At 42.4% G+C, this 17374-nt stretch overlaps 1 protein-coding gene across 2 annotated transcripts in view; it reads left to right on the forward strand.

Moving 5' to 3' along the window:
- Window positions 1-1770: 1770 nt before the first annotated feature.
- otog (otogelin) overlaps window positions 1771-17374 on the forward strand; it is a 120491-nt gene continuing 104887 nt past the window's right edge. Inside the window, exons 1-11 of one of the 2 annotated variants that reach the window (XM_033039001.1) lie at window positions 1771-1958; window positions 2163-2220; window positions 2522-2573; window positions 4615-4702; window positions 6985-7083; window positions 7346-7500; window positions 9108-9229; window positions 12316-12521; window positions 13356-13486; window positions 15118-15224; window positions 16513-16625. In XM_033039001.1, the coding sequence (XP_032894892.1) occupies window positions 1880-1958; window positions 2163-2220; window positions 2522-2573; window positions 4615-4702; window positions 6985-7083; window positions 7346-7500; window positions 9108-9229; window positions 12316-12521; window positions 13356-13486; window positions 15118-15224; window positions 16513-16625 (1210 nt within the window). In that variant the 5' untranslated portion in view covers window positions 1771-1879. The remainder of the gene's footprint in view (window positions 1959-2162; window positions 2221-2521; window positions 2574-4614; window positions 4703-6984; window positions 7084-7345; window positions 7501-9107; window positions 9230-12315; window positions 12522-13355; window positions 13487-15117; window positions 15225-16512; window positions 16626-17374) is intronic. The other variant, XM_033039002.1, reaches the window with a different exon arrangement.

The following is a 17374-nucleotide window of genomic DNA, read 5'->3' on the forward strand; positions in this document are numbered from 1 at the left end:
TATTGTACTCGTTATTTAGTGCAAAATCATTATGATGTACATAGTATCAAATAATATCAAAGTATTAGACGGATCCAAATGATACAAAGTATTACAAGGGTTACAACCCAAAATGTCACCTGTGTATTCCCTCCATAGATGCTGCCCGACTTGCTGAGTTCCTCCAGCACTTTGTTTTCTGCGCAAAATTCCTGCTTCTGCAGTCTCTTGTATCTCCATCATCATGTTTGGAATGGCTTCTGGAGGCTTTCTGATCCAACTATCATAAGGTGCATTGAACTGGTAGAGGGATCATCACTCAGAGTATTGAGTGTAGACGTTGATACGTCATGTTGCTGTTGTAAAGACATTGGTGAGGCCTCATTTGGAATATTGTGTTCAGTTCTGGGTGCCAGGTTATAGGAAATATGTTGTCAAGTTGGACAAGGTTACAGAGAAGCTTTAAGAGAATGTTGCCAGGACTAGAGGATCTGATCTAAAGGGAGAGTTTCAGCAACTAAGTTACAGAGAAAGGTTGAACAAGTTAGGGCTTTATTCTTTGGAGCGCAGAAGGTTAAGGGGGGACTTGATAGAGGTTTTTAAAATGATGAGAGGGATAGACAGAGTTGACGTGGAAAAGCTTTTCCCACTGAGAGTAGGGAAGATTCAAACAAGGGGACATGACTTGAGAATTAAGGGACTGAAGTTTAGGGGTAACATGAGGGGGAACTTCTTTACTCAGAGAGTGGTAGCTGTGTGGAATGAGCTTCCAGTGAAGGTGGTGGAGGCAGGTTCGTTTTTATCATTTAAAAATAAATTGGATAGTTATATGGATGGGAAAGGAATGGAGGGTTATGGTCTGAGCGCAGGTATATGGGACTAGGGGAGACTATGTGTTCGGCACGGACTAGAGGGGTCGAGATGGCCTGTTTCCGTGCTGTAATTGTTATATGTTATATGGTTATATGAGAGGTTGAGCAGGCTTGGACTCCATTCCTTGGAGTGCAGGAGGATGAGGGGCGATTTTAAAGAGGTATCACGTGGAATACATCTGGTAGATGCCCTGAACTGGGAATCGAGAACCAGAGGACTCGGGTTTAAGGTGAAGGGGGAAAGATTTAATAGGAATCTGAGGGGCAACTTTTTCACACAAAGGGTGGTGGGTGTATGGAATTGAATTGCCAGAGGAGGTAGTTGAGGCAGGTACTATTGCGACGTTTAAGAAACAATTAGACGGCTACATGGATAGGACAGGTTTAGGGGGATATGGGCCAAATGCAGGCAGGTGGGACTAGTTTACCTGGGGCATGTTGGTTGGTATGTGCAAGTTGAGCCAATGGGCCTGTTTCCACGCTGTAGGATTCCATGATTCTAGGAGGTTACCTACCTATCAGAATGATTGCCCAGTCTCTGCCAAAATACAGTTTGACACATGTGCACATGGAGATTTGGCCAACTGGGCCAATGGTCCCAATCCCCTCACTACCTCCACAGATGTTGTCTGACCTGCTGAGTTCCTTCAGCACTTTGTGTTCCACCTAAGACTCGAGCATTAAACCAAAACTAAACGCGGCTGTCTTTTGCACAATTGAGCAATTGGAATTTAAACGTACTGACGAACTTGCAAAGTCACATTGCTCTCGTTTCTGCAAATGAAGGTTGAAATAACAGGGTGTAGATCTATTTTAAGATTGCACGGGTAATGAAATCATTCCTTGCAACTACTGTATTTCTTTGTGCCGCGGAATGACTGTGATTTGCATACGCACCACCTCTTAACGAGTTGGCAGATAGAGGCACGGCTCAGATACTGAGAAGCCATGAACTACTAACACACCCAGCATCTTGCACTGGGAACCTTACCTGAATGTTGAAGTAATTTGCGTTGGAATTTGCACACATGGAGCTCGCATCCCAGAGCAGATTAAAGAAGAACTTTTATTCGAATTTATACTATCTGGTGATATTAGCGTCCCAAGGTAAGATTTAAAAAACGATTCCAACCATCTTTCAAAAGACAGCGGTACAGGTATTGAAACAAGGTGCCTTGTCGCTGATTATTCGTTAAAGTCTTAAATACCTGAGTTAACGAATTGTGTTAGTGATTGAGCAGGGATTTTTTTTGCTTTGGAGTTGGTGTTGCAAGACAAACATTATTGGTGCATTCGTCTTTTCTTTCTCAGTGTGGGGTTCGTGGAATGCAGACAACGTTCGACCATCCACCGAGGAGTCTTCAGGGAAGTAAGTGGAATGTTGTCAACCCGAGGAAGAATTAATAATGAATTAGTTCATGTTTTTACTCTAAAATAAAACTGAGCTCGGTGGGGGATGGGGAATCGCTGGAAATATTTGAGTGGACGATGCAATGGAAATGTTTTATAAAATATTACTGATAATTACTGTACGTGCATAGTGTCCACTATTTTGTATTAATCGTCCAGGTCTCTCTCTATTCGCGCATTCCTGTGCAGTAACGCAGCAGTGAAGGTGCAGTTTACCTGCAAAGAACAAACCTATCCTTGTTCTCTCTCTCCCTCTCCAGGAACGGCAGCCATACAACACAGAAAGGCGGTATCGTTTCCCAGGCAGAGCAGGTAGCGTCTCATTCACCCCATGCAACCCTCCCAATCGCCTGAAACATGAGTTACAGTGGAACGCACCCGGTAACGGGCGGCAGCAAGTGCGCTTGGAAATGAAGTGGCGACTTTTGATTTCTAAATGTGCATTGGGGCACGTTTTTTCGTTCACAAATTTAAAAACAGAAAAATAACTTTTTTAAGAGTTTGGAGGAAAGTAGTCCAAAATTGTAGGGTTGAAATAGCTACACCGCTTCTGCAATCACTACAGTCGTTGGCATGTAATTAACAAAAAGGAACTGCAGATGCTGATTTATACGAACAATAGACACAGAATGCTGGAGTAACTCAGCGGGGCAGGCAACATCTCTGGAGAACATCGATAGGTGACGTTTCGGGTCGGGACCATTCTTGCATTTACTTTACTCAACTTCCCCTACATAATAAATAATAACGGAATAAAAATATATTGTACTCTTTATAGCGTTTTACTTCCCCAATGTATATAAAAACAAAGGTTTAAAAATAAACTGGATTGCATCATTTTATAATAAACTAAACTCGTGGGAAAAAAACGTTTTTTCCTATGTAAAACAACAAAGGATAAAACAACGATATTGTATCCTTTATAGTGCTTCACTTTCCTCTTGTATATTAAATGAAACGAACGAATTAAAAATACTAAATTATGATTCTCGGAAGCTTATTGTTCAAAGTAGATTAGCCGATAAATACAAATACGCAGTAGGATGATGGGGCACATTTTTTTTTTTACACAGAATATTGATAAGCTCGCTAAATAAAATTTTAAATGGAGTCTGAAGAAGGGTCCCGGCCCGAATGGACCCGTGGGTGTGCATTCCCTCCACATACGCTGCCTGACCCGCTGAGATCCTCACATCAGACTAAAGAAGGGTCTCGACCCCAAACGCCACCCATTCACTACCACCCAGAGATGCCGCCTATCCCGCTGAGTTACTCCAGCATTTCTGTGTCTACCTTCCTCCAACACTTTGTGCTTTGCTCAAGATTCCAGTCTTGTGTGTCTTGAAAAAAAACTAACAGGTGCCCGCACCATCAGCCAACTACAAATTGTTGCCCGTCTTTCGGAGCAATAGAAATAATTTACTCTTTTTTTACAATAAGTAATAATTGAACCAACACTTGTCGCTAACGCAGAGTTTTTAATGAAAGGGATTGTGAGTTTAATGCCAGTTTGCAGGGATTTGCCAGACATCATGTCGCGAAATCAATCCCGGCATCGGGAATTGAGAAGAACCGTCGAGACTCCATGACCAGCAGTCGATTTAGTTCCCCCTAAAACTACGAGACCAAGTTTCCAGTGGAATTAAAAACTTCCAAGTCCCACCGATTTTACTTGGTGTTTTGGTCTTCGGAAACGAATTGAATTATTTCATTTATGCTTGAAGCCCAAAATATCCCCAATGAATAACCCCCCGTGTCTGAAAAACCACTAAAACCCGCAAATTCCCATAGTATGTGCGCGGGGGTAGCACTGAATGTGAAACTTCTGATGCATTTTTTTGGTGTTAATTTTAAACTTGCGTATGATCCATAAACCAAAATCAAGTAATCTCCATAATTCTTGAAGATACATTCAGAATCAGATGCTCAGATTCAGACTAATACAGCAATTGCACAGAGGCACTTTCTATCAACAATGTTTAAAAAACATTTGGACAAGTACATGAATAGGACAGGTTTGGAGGGATATGGGCCAAACGCAAGCAGGTGGGACTAGTGTAGATAGGGCATGTTGGTCGGCATGGGCAAGTTGGGCCAAAGGGCCTGTTTCCCTACTGTATGACTCTGTGACTGAGTTGAAGCGTAGTTGCGTACTTTCTTAAATTTGTGAATGAAGTATAAACCAAATAGTTTTTCCTTTAATGAATTTTACAGTATGTGCACATGTCGGGAGCAGAATTTACAAGTGTGCATCATAGATAAACTTAACAGTTTTATACAACACCTCAGTCTAAATTCACGGAATGCTGATCAAATGTAACACTTGAAGCTTCTTTTGAAATTTATATTTCAGATATTCCAAACACCTGATGTTTCTTTGTCGCTTCTTGAAGCCACATCTCTGGCATGGAAATCAGAACCGTTATTAGATGGACCAAAAGGTAAGTGAAGATAGTGAAACTTATTTATTTTGCCAGAATGCTGCCTGGATTAGGGAGTAATAGGTGCAGGGAGGGGTTGAACAGACTTGGATTATTTTCTCTAGAACACTTGTGCTTGTGTGGAGATCTTTTGGGCGGCACGGTGGCGTAGCAATAGAGTTGCTGCCTGACAGGACTGGGGTCCCGGTTTCAAACTTGACTACGGATGCTGCCTGTACGGAGTTTGTACATTCTCTCTGCGACTGCGTGGGTTTTCTCCGGGTGCTCTGGTTTCCTCCCACTTCCCAAAGACGTGTAGGTTTGTAGGCTAATTGACTTCTCTAAATTGTCCCTAGTGTGTATAAGATAGAGCTAGTGTACGGGGCGATTGGTGGCCGGGCAAGGACTCGGTGGGCCGAAGGGCCTGTTTCCATACTATCTCTGAAGTAAACCAAGTTAAACCCTATGGAAGTATGTAAAGCTATGTGAGGCATAGATAGGGTAGACAGTCAGAACCTCTTTCTCAGGATGAGAGATCAAATACTAAAGGGCATGGTTTTAAAGTGAGCAGGAGCAAAGTTTAAAAGAGATGTGCGAGACAAATTGTTTTACACAGAGGGTGGTGGGTGCCTGGAACGCGCTGCTGGGGGTGGTTGTTGAGGCAGATACCATCGTGGCTTTAAGAGGCTTTTGGATAAGCACATGATACTGAGGGAATGGAGCAATATGGATTGTGCGCAAGAGATGGTCTTGGCATCATGTGCAGCACAGATATCGTGAGCCGAAGGGCCTGTTCTTGTGCTGTACTGTTCTATGTTTAAATCTCCTCATTGACCAATTAAAAATAAACTCTTGGGATGATCGGTTCACGGACAGATTTAGATTTAATTGAACTGATCCAAATCACAGTGTGAAGAAGGATCCGGACCCGAAATGTCACCTATCCATGTTCTCCAGAGATGCTGCCTGGCCCGCTGAGTTACTCCAGCACTTTGATCCAACTCGCAAATGTATAAATTCCCAGAGATCTTGATCAGTTGCTAATAGTTGTTGGTCAAGATAATCTTGGATGGGTGGATGAATTAAAGAAAATGTTTCGGTGACAATATAAATGGGGCAGCATATGTGATTGCAACTTGTGCTTTGCGTAGTTGAGGAAATGCTAGTGTGAACTGATTGGACTGAACACCTTGTTGCTGTTATGTAAACTTATGTCCTTCCGTACTCATTAATCAGCACAAATTGGAGCTTTTAATGTTTAATGTTTCTAGATATCCAACATGCTACTAATCATTATTAGAAGGCATTTTGTGTTTATTATGGGTTTTCCATCTGTTGTGCTGCTTCAAGTAAGAATTTCTTTGTTCTGTTTCAGAACGTATGACAATAAAACACTCTTCACTTGACTATTGAATGTTACAATCAATGCATTTAATACTTTAGTAATTACTTTATGATGGTGTAACTCCATCAAAATAATTGGTCATCCGGATGGCAATAATTTACATTTATCTAGTGTCTTTAACGCAGTAAAAACACTTTAATGTGTCATTATTGGTCCAGAGAAGATTAAGAGAGGTAAAGAATAGTCGGCTCAAGAAAATAGGCTTCAATGAATGTTATTAACACAGGGATTTAGGGATTTGTGGAGAAAGATCCTAGTGTGGACCCAAGAGTCTTAAAGGATGGTCGCCAATGAAGATATAAATTATGTGTGACTGAGAGGAAGGGAGCAGTGATATAGTAAGGTTTGTAGTACATGTAAGTAAGTTTAATTGGTGAGGGTGTCGGGGGTTAAGGGGCGGAGGCAGGAGAATGGGGTTGAGAGGGAAAGATAGATCAGCCATGATTGAATGGTGGCGTAGACTTGATGGGCCGAATGGCCCGATTCTGCTCCGAGAACTTATGAACATGTTGTAATGCTAGAGAATATTGCACAGGTAGACCATGAAGATATTTAAGCATTAGGAATAAAAATTAGAATGATGGAGGGGGATATGACTGTATATGTAATCAAGATGTGATATTAAGTTGTCCTTGCGATCAGGCACCAAACAACCATAAATGGAGAACTTGTCAAAAATAGTCAAAAAATGAAACTGGAGGTATGCGTTTTCAAACTTCAGATTCAGGGACAGTTTCTTCCCAGCTACTCTCAGGCAACTGAATCATCCTCTCTTCGGCTAGAGAGCGGTGCTGACCTCCCGTCTACCTCATTGTGATCTTTTATTAATAATGTATTCCGTGACTGCAGATATCTGAATAATTGCCATTAATATTGAACTGTTATTTGTTCCCTTTAGATCTATGTTCACTCCCATGTCTAAATACAGGTCTTTGTGCGAATGCCGAGCAGTGTGATTGTAGTGAGTTTGGGGCACATGACACTCGGTGCCAAGCAGGTAACTACTCTCATCAGATGAGCGATCTGTAAAAATTTCCAAATTTTTATGGGATATAATCAAGATGAAATCACCCACTTTTGTTCTTAAGAAAGAATGATTTGGAACCTGTTTGGCTTTTTAGAATATGATACTATTGGGAATAATGATAAATTAATTTGATGCAGAAAAAGCACTTTAATATTGACTATCAGCATTAACCATAATTAATTTATTTTGTGTCAAAAACCAAGTTGATAATAATATGTCTGGACTTTTTTAGTTCTCAGTCGAGGCAATAATCGTGATTTAATCTGTCGAACCTGGGGCCAGTACAACTATGAAACCTTTGACGGTCTTTACTATTATTACCCGGGAAATTGCACATACACACTGGTGAGAGAATGTGAACAGAGTCAACAAAGTTTATTGATTCAGGTAATTATTTATTTGGCTACCATCTTAAATGACGACTTCTTCCACACCTTCAGTCCCATTCTCTCTACCTGAGCAAAAGGTTTTTACACAGAGGGTGGTGGGTGCCTGGAACGTGCTGCTGGGGGTGGTGGTGGAAGCAGATATGATAGTGGCATTTAACAGACTTTGGATAGACACATGGATATGCAGGGAATAGAGGGATATGGGTTGTGTGCAGGTAGATAAGTGATGGTCTTGAAATCATGTTCAGCATAGACATTGTGGGCCATAGAAGCTGTTCTTGCATTGTACTGTTCTAAGTTAATAGTATTTGGCTCCCAAAGCTCATTTTTCTTTTTTTGAATTGGCTTCTCAGTACATGGATTTTAATTAATTGATATCCTCTGACAGTCTACAGTTCAGTTTCATCTATTTCTGTTCAAAGTTTCCCTCATCTGTGAAGTCAGTTGACTGTCTGTGCATATAGCTAAGTGTTTATTGTTCGTTGCTTTTTGACACTGCTTTGCACGTCGTAGATCATCTTACTTTGTGCTAACTTGTATTTTCTTCCAACAATATGTCTGTTGCTCAATATGGCAAGATTGATTTTGACTTCTGGTACACTCATTGGATGACACAGTGGTAGTGCTGCTGCCTCACAGTGCCAGAAACCCGGGTTCGATCCTGACCTTGGGTGTTGTCTGTGTGGAGTTTGCACGTTCTCCCTGTGACTATGTGGGTTTCCTTAAGTCTTTATTTCTGTTTTACAACTCCCAAAATAACATTTTGAAATGATTCTGAAAGGTTGATTAAAATTATGTGGGATTTATAATGTTATTGTCATTTGGAGGTTTTGAGACGTCTGTGCTGTGGGCTAGTGTCGGAAGGAACTGCTGACGCTGGTTTACAATGAAGATCGACACAAAATTGTGGAGTAACTCAGCGGATCAAGCAGCATCTCTGAGGAAAAGGGGGTCTCGACCCAAAACATCACCTATTCCTTGTCTCCAGAGATGCTGCCTGACCCGCTGAGTTACTCCAGCACTCTGTGTCCATGTTCTCCAGAGATGCTGCCTGACCCACTGAGTTACTTCAGCATTTAGTGCTTTGGACTTTGACTTGTTGAGAATGAAACGTGATGTAATATAATTAAATTTTGGATAAAAAGAAATGAACGCCTCCTACTCCAGGATTGAATCTCTAAAGCTGTTGTTGCATATAGATGGGGTTCACCAAAATCTTGCATTTATTTACTCTTGCCTGCCTCACAAATGCATCCTTGTTCATAAAGACAACTGTCCACCAACATGACATGTGTATTTAATACACTTTTGTGATGTGCTCCTCAGAGTTAAGACTTGGAGACTGAATAGAAGGTAGTTTTGTGTTCTAGAAAGATCTTCATTATGCCTGCAACTGATATAACAAGTTATTTGTGATATTTAATCCTTTGATGATAAAAGTGGGATAAAAAAATTTCTTTCGCCAAATTGGATTTGGTTTTCCAGTTTCCAGAGGTAATGGAGAGGGAGCTGTTTTATTTGCTTTCCCCTGGTGTACTGCTAAACCAAAATTATTTCCAAATTAAAGTCTTTTGATCTGATCCCATTATATTTCTTGTTCTGCAGATCCACAATGATCCCGCCTGCAATTCCTCTCCATATTCTTGCCAACGGTCGGTCAGTTTATTCTTTGCGTATGAAGGAGAAATCATTCTGCAAAATCATGAAGTCATCCATCATGGGAAAAGGTTGTTATTTTTACTGATTAAGTCTCAGATTCTTAAGGTGCCAAAATAATGTTTTAATTGGATCAAACTTTATTTCCACCCATTGCAACTTTTTGCCTTTCTTTGTGTTTACATCAAAGAAGTACAGGTTTGTAGGTTAATTGGCTTGGTAAATGTAAAAATTGTCCCTAGTGTTTGTAGGATAGTGTTAATGTGCAGGGATTGCTGATCGGCGCGGACCTGGTGGGCCGAAGGGCCTGTTTCTGCACTGTATGTCTAAACTAAAATATCATTTGAAATCGAACATTTTGAATGCCACAACTTGTAAATAATTCTGCATCCTATAACTGCACACTGGTAGGAAGATTTCAATGCTACATTTAGAAATGGGAGTTGTATTTATGAGGACAAGGAACATTCTAGTCTCTCTACATTCAATATCAGACCCAGTACAGAGAAGATTTACAAGGATGATGTCAGGACCCGAGGGTCTGAGCTACAGGGAGATGTTGGGCATGCTGGGACTTTATTCCTTGGAGTGCAGAAGGCTATGGGGTGATCTTATAGAGGGAATCATGAGGGAAATAGATAGGGTAAATGCAGAGTCCTTAACCCCGAGTGGGGGAGCCAAGAACCAGAGGATATAGGTTTAAGATGAGAGAGGAAAAGATTTAATAGGAACCGGAGGGGTAACTTTTCACACAAAGTAGTGAGTATATGGAACGAGCTGTCAGAAGTGGTAGTGTGGACACCAAGTGCTGGAGTAACTCAGTGGGCCAGGTAGCATATCCAGAGATCGCGGAAGGGTGGCATTTCGAGTTGAGACTCTTCTTCGGTAAACATTGCATGCTATATTTCAAGATCAACAAAGGAATTGGAAAGATCTACCAGCCCTTCGCACAGATTTCACCTTTGCATTTACGTATACGCAGTCACTTCCCCCGAATGCAAGTGGCTGTTATTAGAGAATTTAAAGCCCTCCATTCCACATCATGTTACCAAATCAAAATTGACTCCGAAACTACTTGTCCTTTAATTGGTGGTGTAAGGAACTGCACATGAGGAAGCACATAGTGTTGGACGAACTCAGTGGGTCAGACAGCATCTGTGGAGGGAATGAACAGATAGCATTTTGGGTCTGGACCCGTCATTAGACGGATGGACCCTAACCCTACTCCAATTAGTCGGATTTGGGGTCTAGTCCCAAAACCTCGGCTGTCTGTTCCATCCCTCAACAGATGCTGTCCGACCCGTTGAGTTCCTCCAGCACCATATGGTCACCCATTTGAACTGGAGAAATGTAGGGATAGATTGACCACCAATCACATGTAATATGGACCTTGACAGCCATTAGATTGGTGAACAAAGTCAAGCTATCTGATTAGCAATTGTAATTTTGCTGTTTTCATTTTGTTATTTTTAATGGAGTAAATATTTGTTTCAATCTATAAAATTTCAGCACCCATTGCAACAGATATGTTGCTTCGCATAATGCTTTTTAGTTCATGAGGGCTATAAAATAAACTGGACCAGGTTGAATTTATTATTGATGTTGACTTTCAGAATGGCAGGCAGTGACTAGTGGGGTGCCACAAGGCTCGGTGCTGGGACCGCAGCTATTTACAATATATATTAATGATTTAGATCAGGGTGTCAAACCTGATGATTTCCCCGATGCCGGAGCCGGCTGCAGCTGTGCCAGATCGGACTGCGTTCGCGAGTGCGCGGAGTCACGCATTTTTCCCGTGACCTAAAATGAGTTTGACACCCCTGATGAAGGAATAAAAAGTAACAGTAAGTGGGACACATTGAGTTCCGTTCCCCCAGCGCAAAATTCCATCACTTACCCATAGCCTCCAACTGCGCAGGTGCGTCTGACGGGTACCCGGTGTGACGTCACTGATTCCCCCCCCCCTCGCCCTTCCCCCCCCTCACCCCCTCCTCTCCCTTCCTTCCCCCTCTCCCTTCCTTCCCCCTCTCCTTCCTTCCCCCCTCTCCTTCCTTCCCCCCCTCCTTCCCTTCCTTCCCCCCTCTTCCTTCCTTCCCCTCTCCCTTCCTTCCCCCCCTCCTTCCTTCCCCTCTCACCTGTCCTTCCCCCCCTCCTCCCCCCTCTCCCTTCCTTCCCCCCCCCTCCCCTCCCCTCCTTCCCCCCCTCTCCCCTTCTCCACCTCTCCCCTCATTTCTCCCCCCCCCTCTCCTCCATCCCCTCCCTCCCTCCCTCACTTCTCCGCTCCCACCCTCTCCTGTCCCTACCCTCAGTCACTCCCTCCCTTCCTCCATAAAAAGCAGCATCTGCATTTCCTTCCTCCATAGGTCATTCATTGTTAGCTCTGGTTTAGATCCTGTTGACTTGACGATTGGACTAGTTTGCATCGTGTATGTGTGTTACTCAAACTCCACGCAATCTGCCCGGCCACCCTGAAACCCTATACGGTAGACAAGTTACTGTGAGGAGGGGAGAGAGGAGTTTGCGAGTGAGGCAGGAGAGGGCCCAGTGCAGGAAGGGGCGTCGCCACCCCGGTTGAGTGACAGGAGCAGAGACCAATCTGAGTGGCACTGACTGACCACTCAGCACATGCGCGGTTTTTATGATTTCTAAACCTTTATAGCTTTTGTATTATACCACCGACCAGAACAGAACGTGTTGCACTTGCAGCACAGGAGAATGGCGAGTAAGGTGGCGAAAAAGCGTAGCGCTATCGGCTGCCGTTTTTGCGCAAATGTAAAAATAACGCAAACCGGAAGAGCACAAGATCAGAGTTTTAGTTATGGATAGACAGATAGATAAATAAATAATGCGATTGGGTCAGCAACGCTGGAGAACATGGACAGGTGATATTTCAGATCGGGATCCGTCATTTGAAGAACCTTTTTGAAAATGAGGTCCCGACCCGAAATGTCACCTATCCATGTTCTCCAGAGATGCTGAGTTACTCCAGCACTTTGTGTATGTGATTGAACTAATTACTTAGCCATTGCTATGATGGTATATGATGAATACTTTATGTGAATTTACACATACCTTATTAAGTGAACGAATGGCTGAATTTAATGAATCGCAAAAGTTTTTTTAAATTCATCTTTATATTTATCCACTTGTCTCCTAGTGTTCAGCTACCTCACACTATTGGCAACTTGAAGTTTGAACAAGTTGCTGGATACATTCTGGTCAGGCATCACCATGGCTTTTCCTTGGCCTGGGATGGTAGTTCTGGAGTCTACATAAAGATGAGCGTTGTGTATGTTGGGAAACTGTGCGGTCTATGTGGCAACTTCAATGGAAATCTGCATGATGATTTATACACCAGCTATGGTAATTATATTGAAGCAATGGTTTTGATAAACGCAGGGCACAGCTGATAGAGCTGCTACCTCACAGCGCCAAAGACCCGGGTTCAATCCTAACCTTCGGTGTTCATACAGCATTGAAACAGATCCTTCGGATGAATTTGCCCACACCGACCAACATGCCCCATCAACACTAGTCCCGCCTGCCTGCATTGGGCCCATATCCCTCAAAACCTATTCTATCCATGTACCTGTCCAAATGTCTTTTCCAGGGTGTTGAGTGTGTAGAGTTTGCACATTCTACCTGTCACCGCTTGATTTTCATCCGGTGCATCAGTTTCCTTCCACATCCTAAAGATGTGCAGGTTTGTAGCTTAATTGGCCTCTGTGAATTGCCCGAGTGTGTAGCGAATGGATGGGATAACATAGAACTTGTGTGTATGGGTGATCAATGGTCAGCATGGACTTGGTGGGCTGAAGAGCCTGTTTCCATGCTGTATCTCTAAACTAAACTCAAAAAATAATAATAATCTGATTTAGTTGTGCAAAATATAATTCTGACCAAACACAAGTATAGAAAATGTTTTTGCAAAATAATAGCCATTTGTTTGGAACACACTGCCAGAGGCAGATCCAATGGTAGCATTTATGCAGAGAATGGAGAGATATGAATCTTGCACAGGATGTGCAGGCACATAAGATTGTTTTATCTTGGGCATGATGTTGGTCTGAAGGACCAGTTTCCACATTGTATGACCATGACTCTCTGTGACTCTGACTTTCTATGGCAACTCACACTTCAAGAATTTGTTTCCTCCAATTCCCGATTTTAAACCTCCATATCCTTTTGTTTTCTCAGGCGTCTTAACAGAGGAATTAGCCATTTTCGGTAACAGCTGGACAGAGGATATCCCAGATGTGGAGCCTTGCCACGTGACTCCGATCAACTACCCACCACCTTGTTCTGGATTAGACCAAAGTGTAAATGCGGTCAGTGATAAACTACATTCATTTTTAGTACTGAGCAATTAGAAAAAAAATGCTGTTCACATGATATAAAAATAAACTGGTCACTTGGTCCGATCACCATGACAACGTTCTTCCCTGCAATTCTGCCATCTTACCCCCACTTTTCTCCCCCTTACCAAAATAATAATAATAATGATAATAATAAACTTTATTCCGGACTCGAGGTCCAGACACGGGGCAACATTACATAAAAAATGCATTGCATATTAAAAAAATATCATAAAGTACATATAAAATCTTAGTATATCACTTATAAAAGCATCATAAATTATATTTAAAAAAACACAATAGATGAGTTAAAAATCCAAATTAAAAGAATGATCAATGTCCTACAACGATACAAAAGCTTAGTTTATTGTCACGTGTACTGAGGTTCAATGAAACACTTTTTGTTGCGTGCTATCCAGTCAGTGGAAGGACTATACATGATTACACTCAAGCTGTCCACAGTGTACAGATACGTTTTAAAGGGAATAACGTTTAGTGGAAGATAGTCCGACTGTTTCCAATGAGGTAGATGTGAGGTCAGGATTGTTCTCTATTTGATTCAGTTGCCTGATAATGACTGAGAGTAGAGGGGAAGGGGTGGGGGGAGAACTGGAGATAGGAAAAGGCCGGAACAAAGCAGGGCTGGCAATAGATGATCAAGAAGTTCATTTCACTGCACTTTATTGTGTACGTGACGAATAAACTGACTATTGATAAGAAAGGGTGGAGTCCATAATGGCCCATCAGTGGCTGGGGAAGAGGTAATAATGAAAGGATACAATGATGAAAAAAGTGGAACTGGCAGGACAACATGTGGGGGGTGGGGGGGAGGATGAGACGGAATGCAGGGTTTACAAAATTAGAGGAACCGATGTTCATAGCGCTGGGTTATATGTTGTCCAAGCAAAATATGAGATGCTTTTCCACCAATTCGCACATATGGACACACTGATCTGTTTTCTAGTAAATGCCTACTATGTTCTGTTGTGCTGAAGCAAAGCAAGAATTTCATTGTCCTATCAGGGACACATGACAATAAACTCACTTGAACTTGAACAATAATGTTCTCTCTAGGTCTCGGAGACAGAGATCTCAGCCAGTCTTGATGCAGGGGTAGGATACATGCCTACACGGTCCTCCTTTTCACCTTTTCCCTTTTAGCAGAACAGAAAGATGTTTCAAGGATTCAAACTTGGATATTACAGGCTGGGGTTTGGTAGTGGTCAGGCATCTAAAAGGCAGAGGTCTAGCAGTAATGGCCAGTGGAAGCCAGAGTGAAACGTTTTAATGAGGGTATTGTTTATCCATTAGCGTGCATGATAATACAATAATAATCAGTCTGAAGGGTCCTGACCCAAAACGTCACCTATCCATTTTCTCCAGAGATGTTGCATGACCCACTGAGTTACTTCAGCACCTTGTGTCTGTCATTAGCATGCATGTTAAACATGTTTCTGTGAAATTATTGAGCCTAGTAAAGATTTATTTCATAATTTGCTATTGTAAGGATACTGCTAGTTTGTGTTTCCAACAAAATGTATGGTGTAAGTTTAAGTTATGGTTTAATGATGATGGAAGTACTAATGTTGTCATGTATTTTGCAGAATATAAGAAGTTTGTGCTCTGTACTCCTGGGTTATCCATTTACCCTCTGCCATCATGATGTATCACCCTATCCATTTGTGGCCAGTTGTATGAATGACCTCTGCACGTGAGTATACGCCAAATACTAATTAGCTTATCTTTTAAATTTTAGTTTAGAGATCCAGCATGGAAACAACTCTTTGGCCCACTGAGCCCTTCGATCATCTGTTCACAGTAGTTCTATGTTATCCCACATTTGTTACACATTGGCAGCAATCTACATTAGTCAATTACCCTCCAAAGAAGGACAAAGAGTGCTGGTGTAACTCAGCAGTTCAGGCAGCATCCCTGGAGTTCAAAGTAGAACCATCTTGAGGGGATATCACAGTGGAGCAGTCAAAATGTAGATACAAGGAACTGCAGATACTGGGAGTACAAAGAATGCCACAAAGTGCTGGAGTAACTCAGGCAGCATCTCTGGAGACAAATTAATCTACAAGCCCACACATCTTTAGGATGTGGGAGGAAACCGGAGCACCTGGAGGAAACCCAAACACGAGGACAAGATCGAAGCTGGATCGATCTTTGGCGCTGTGAGGCAGCAGCTCTACCAGCTGTGCCTCTGTGCCGCCCCATACTGTGCAGTTTGTGTCTATATTGCGCCTGGTTAGTTCAGTTTAATGTCACGTGTACAGGTACAGTGTAAAACGTTTTTGTCGTGTGCTATCTAGTCAACGAAAAGACTCGGGGATCTCTGGAATTCTCTGCCACAATCTCTGGGATTCTCTGCCACAGAAGGTAGTTGAGGCCAGTTCATTGGCTATATTTAAGAGGGAGTTAGATGTGGCCCTTGTGGCTAAAGGGATCAGGGAGTATGGAGAGAAGGCAGGTACAGGATACTGAGTTGGATGATCAGCCATGATCATATTGAATGGCGGTGCAGGCTCGAAGGGCCGAATGGTCTACTCCTGCACCTATTTTCTATGTTTCTATGTTTCCACTATACATGATTACAATCAAGCACAATAATGCTGTGCATTGAATCATTTCTAGTCTTAAAATTTCTTTTTATTTACAAGTGTAACTGCAGTTTATGATACTTTGTATTCTCCATAAGATATAGATGCTATTGGCCCATCGAGTCATCACCGCCATTCGATCATGATTGATCTACTTTTCCCTCTCAACCTTATTCTCCACACCTCTCCCTGTAACCTGTGACCCTTACTAATCAAGATAAGGCCATATTTTATTTCAGTTGTGGAGCTATTAATAATAAATTGGACTGATATTAAAATCTGATTCATTTGTGATTGCCGGACCTCGGGGATCATAGAAGATTATTGATTAAGTAAAGAAGATGGATCTTGATGTTTGATTATTGGTCTGTACTGTACTTTTCTTTATTCTATCAGGTACGGACCTGATGATAATGCAACACTGTGTGGGGTTTTGACTGAGTACGCAAGATCCTGTGCTCACGCAAATAGACCACTCAATGAATGGAGGCAGCTGTTCAACCAGTGTGGTACAGTATAATGAAAACAGACACTGGTCCACCACTGATTTTCCGGCAATCTTAAGACAAAATTATGAGAGTGCATTTAAACCCTCACCCCCCCCCCCCCCCGTCCCCAGAGGTTCCCACCAAAAACGTAGTGCCCATGGCTGGGTGAGGCGGCAATTTCAGCTTCATTGGGACTTCTGTAGTCGATCGAGGGGTCAAATTTGGCGCCTGCGGCCAGTGCTCTGGAACCAAGGGTGATCCATTCCCATAGCCTACTTCTGAGGCTGAATTTGTGGGTCGGTAATTCTCCTCCCTGAAGGCCTAGGTGGAACGTTCTGGTAATGTTGGACTCCTCTTGGAGGCCGTGACCTTGGGCTGGCAAAATGGACAATCCAAGGGTTCTAGAAAATTGGTGATGGACCTGTACACAGAATACATAAAAGTGAAATGATTTTGACATCGCGGATCATGAATTTGGGAAACAAATCCATGCATACGATGCAGAAACAATGAAGTGCAGATACTTATTTACACCAAAGTACTCAAAGTGCTGGAGTAGCTTAGCGGGTCAGGCGGCATCTATTGGGAACACGTTTTGGTGACGTTTCGGGTTGGCATCCTTCAGACTGATTTGGGGATGGAAGAAAGCTGGGAGTGAGGAGGGGCAGGACAAAGCGTGAACATTTTGTGAACTCGCATCTGCTGTGTGTCTCATTGACAAAATCTATCTTGTATATAAACTAATAGAGTCATACTGCGTTGAAACAGGC

The sequence above is a fragment of the Amblyraja radiata genome, chromosome 20 (assembly GCF_010909765.2).
Source record: "Amblyraja radiata isolate CabotCenter1 chromosome 20, sAmbRad1.1.pri, whole genome shotgun sequence".
NCBI classification, from domain to species: Eukaryota; Metazoa; Chordata; class Chondrichthyes; order Rajiformes; family Rajidae; genus Amblyraja; species Amblyraja radiata.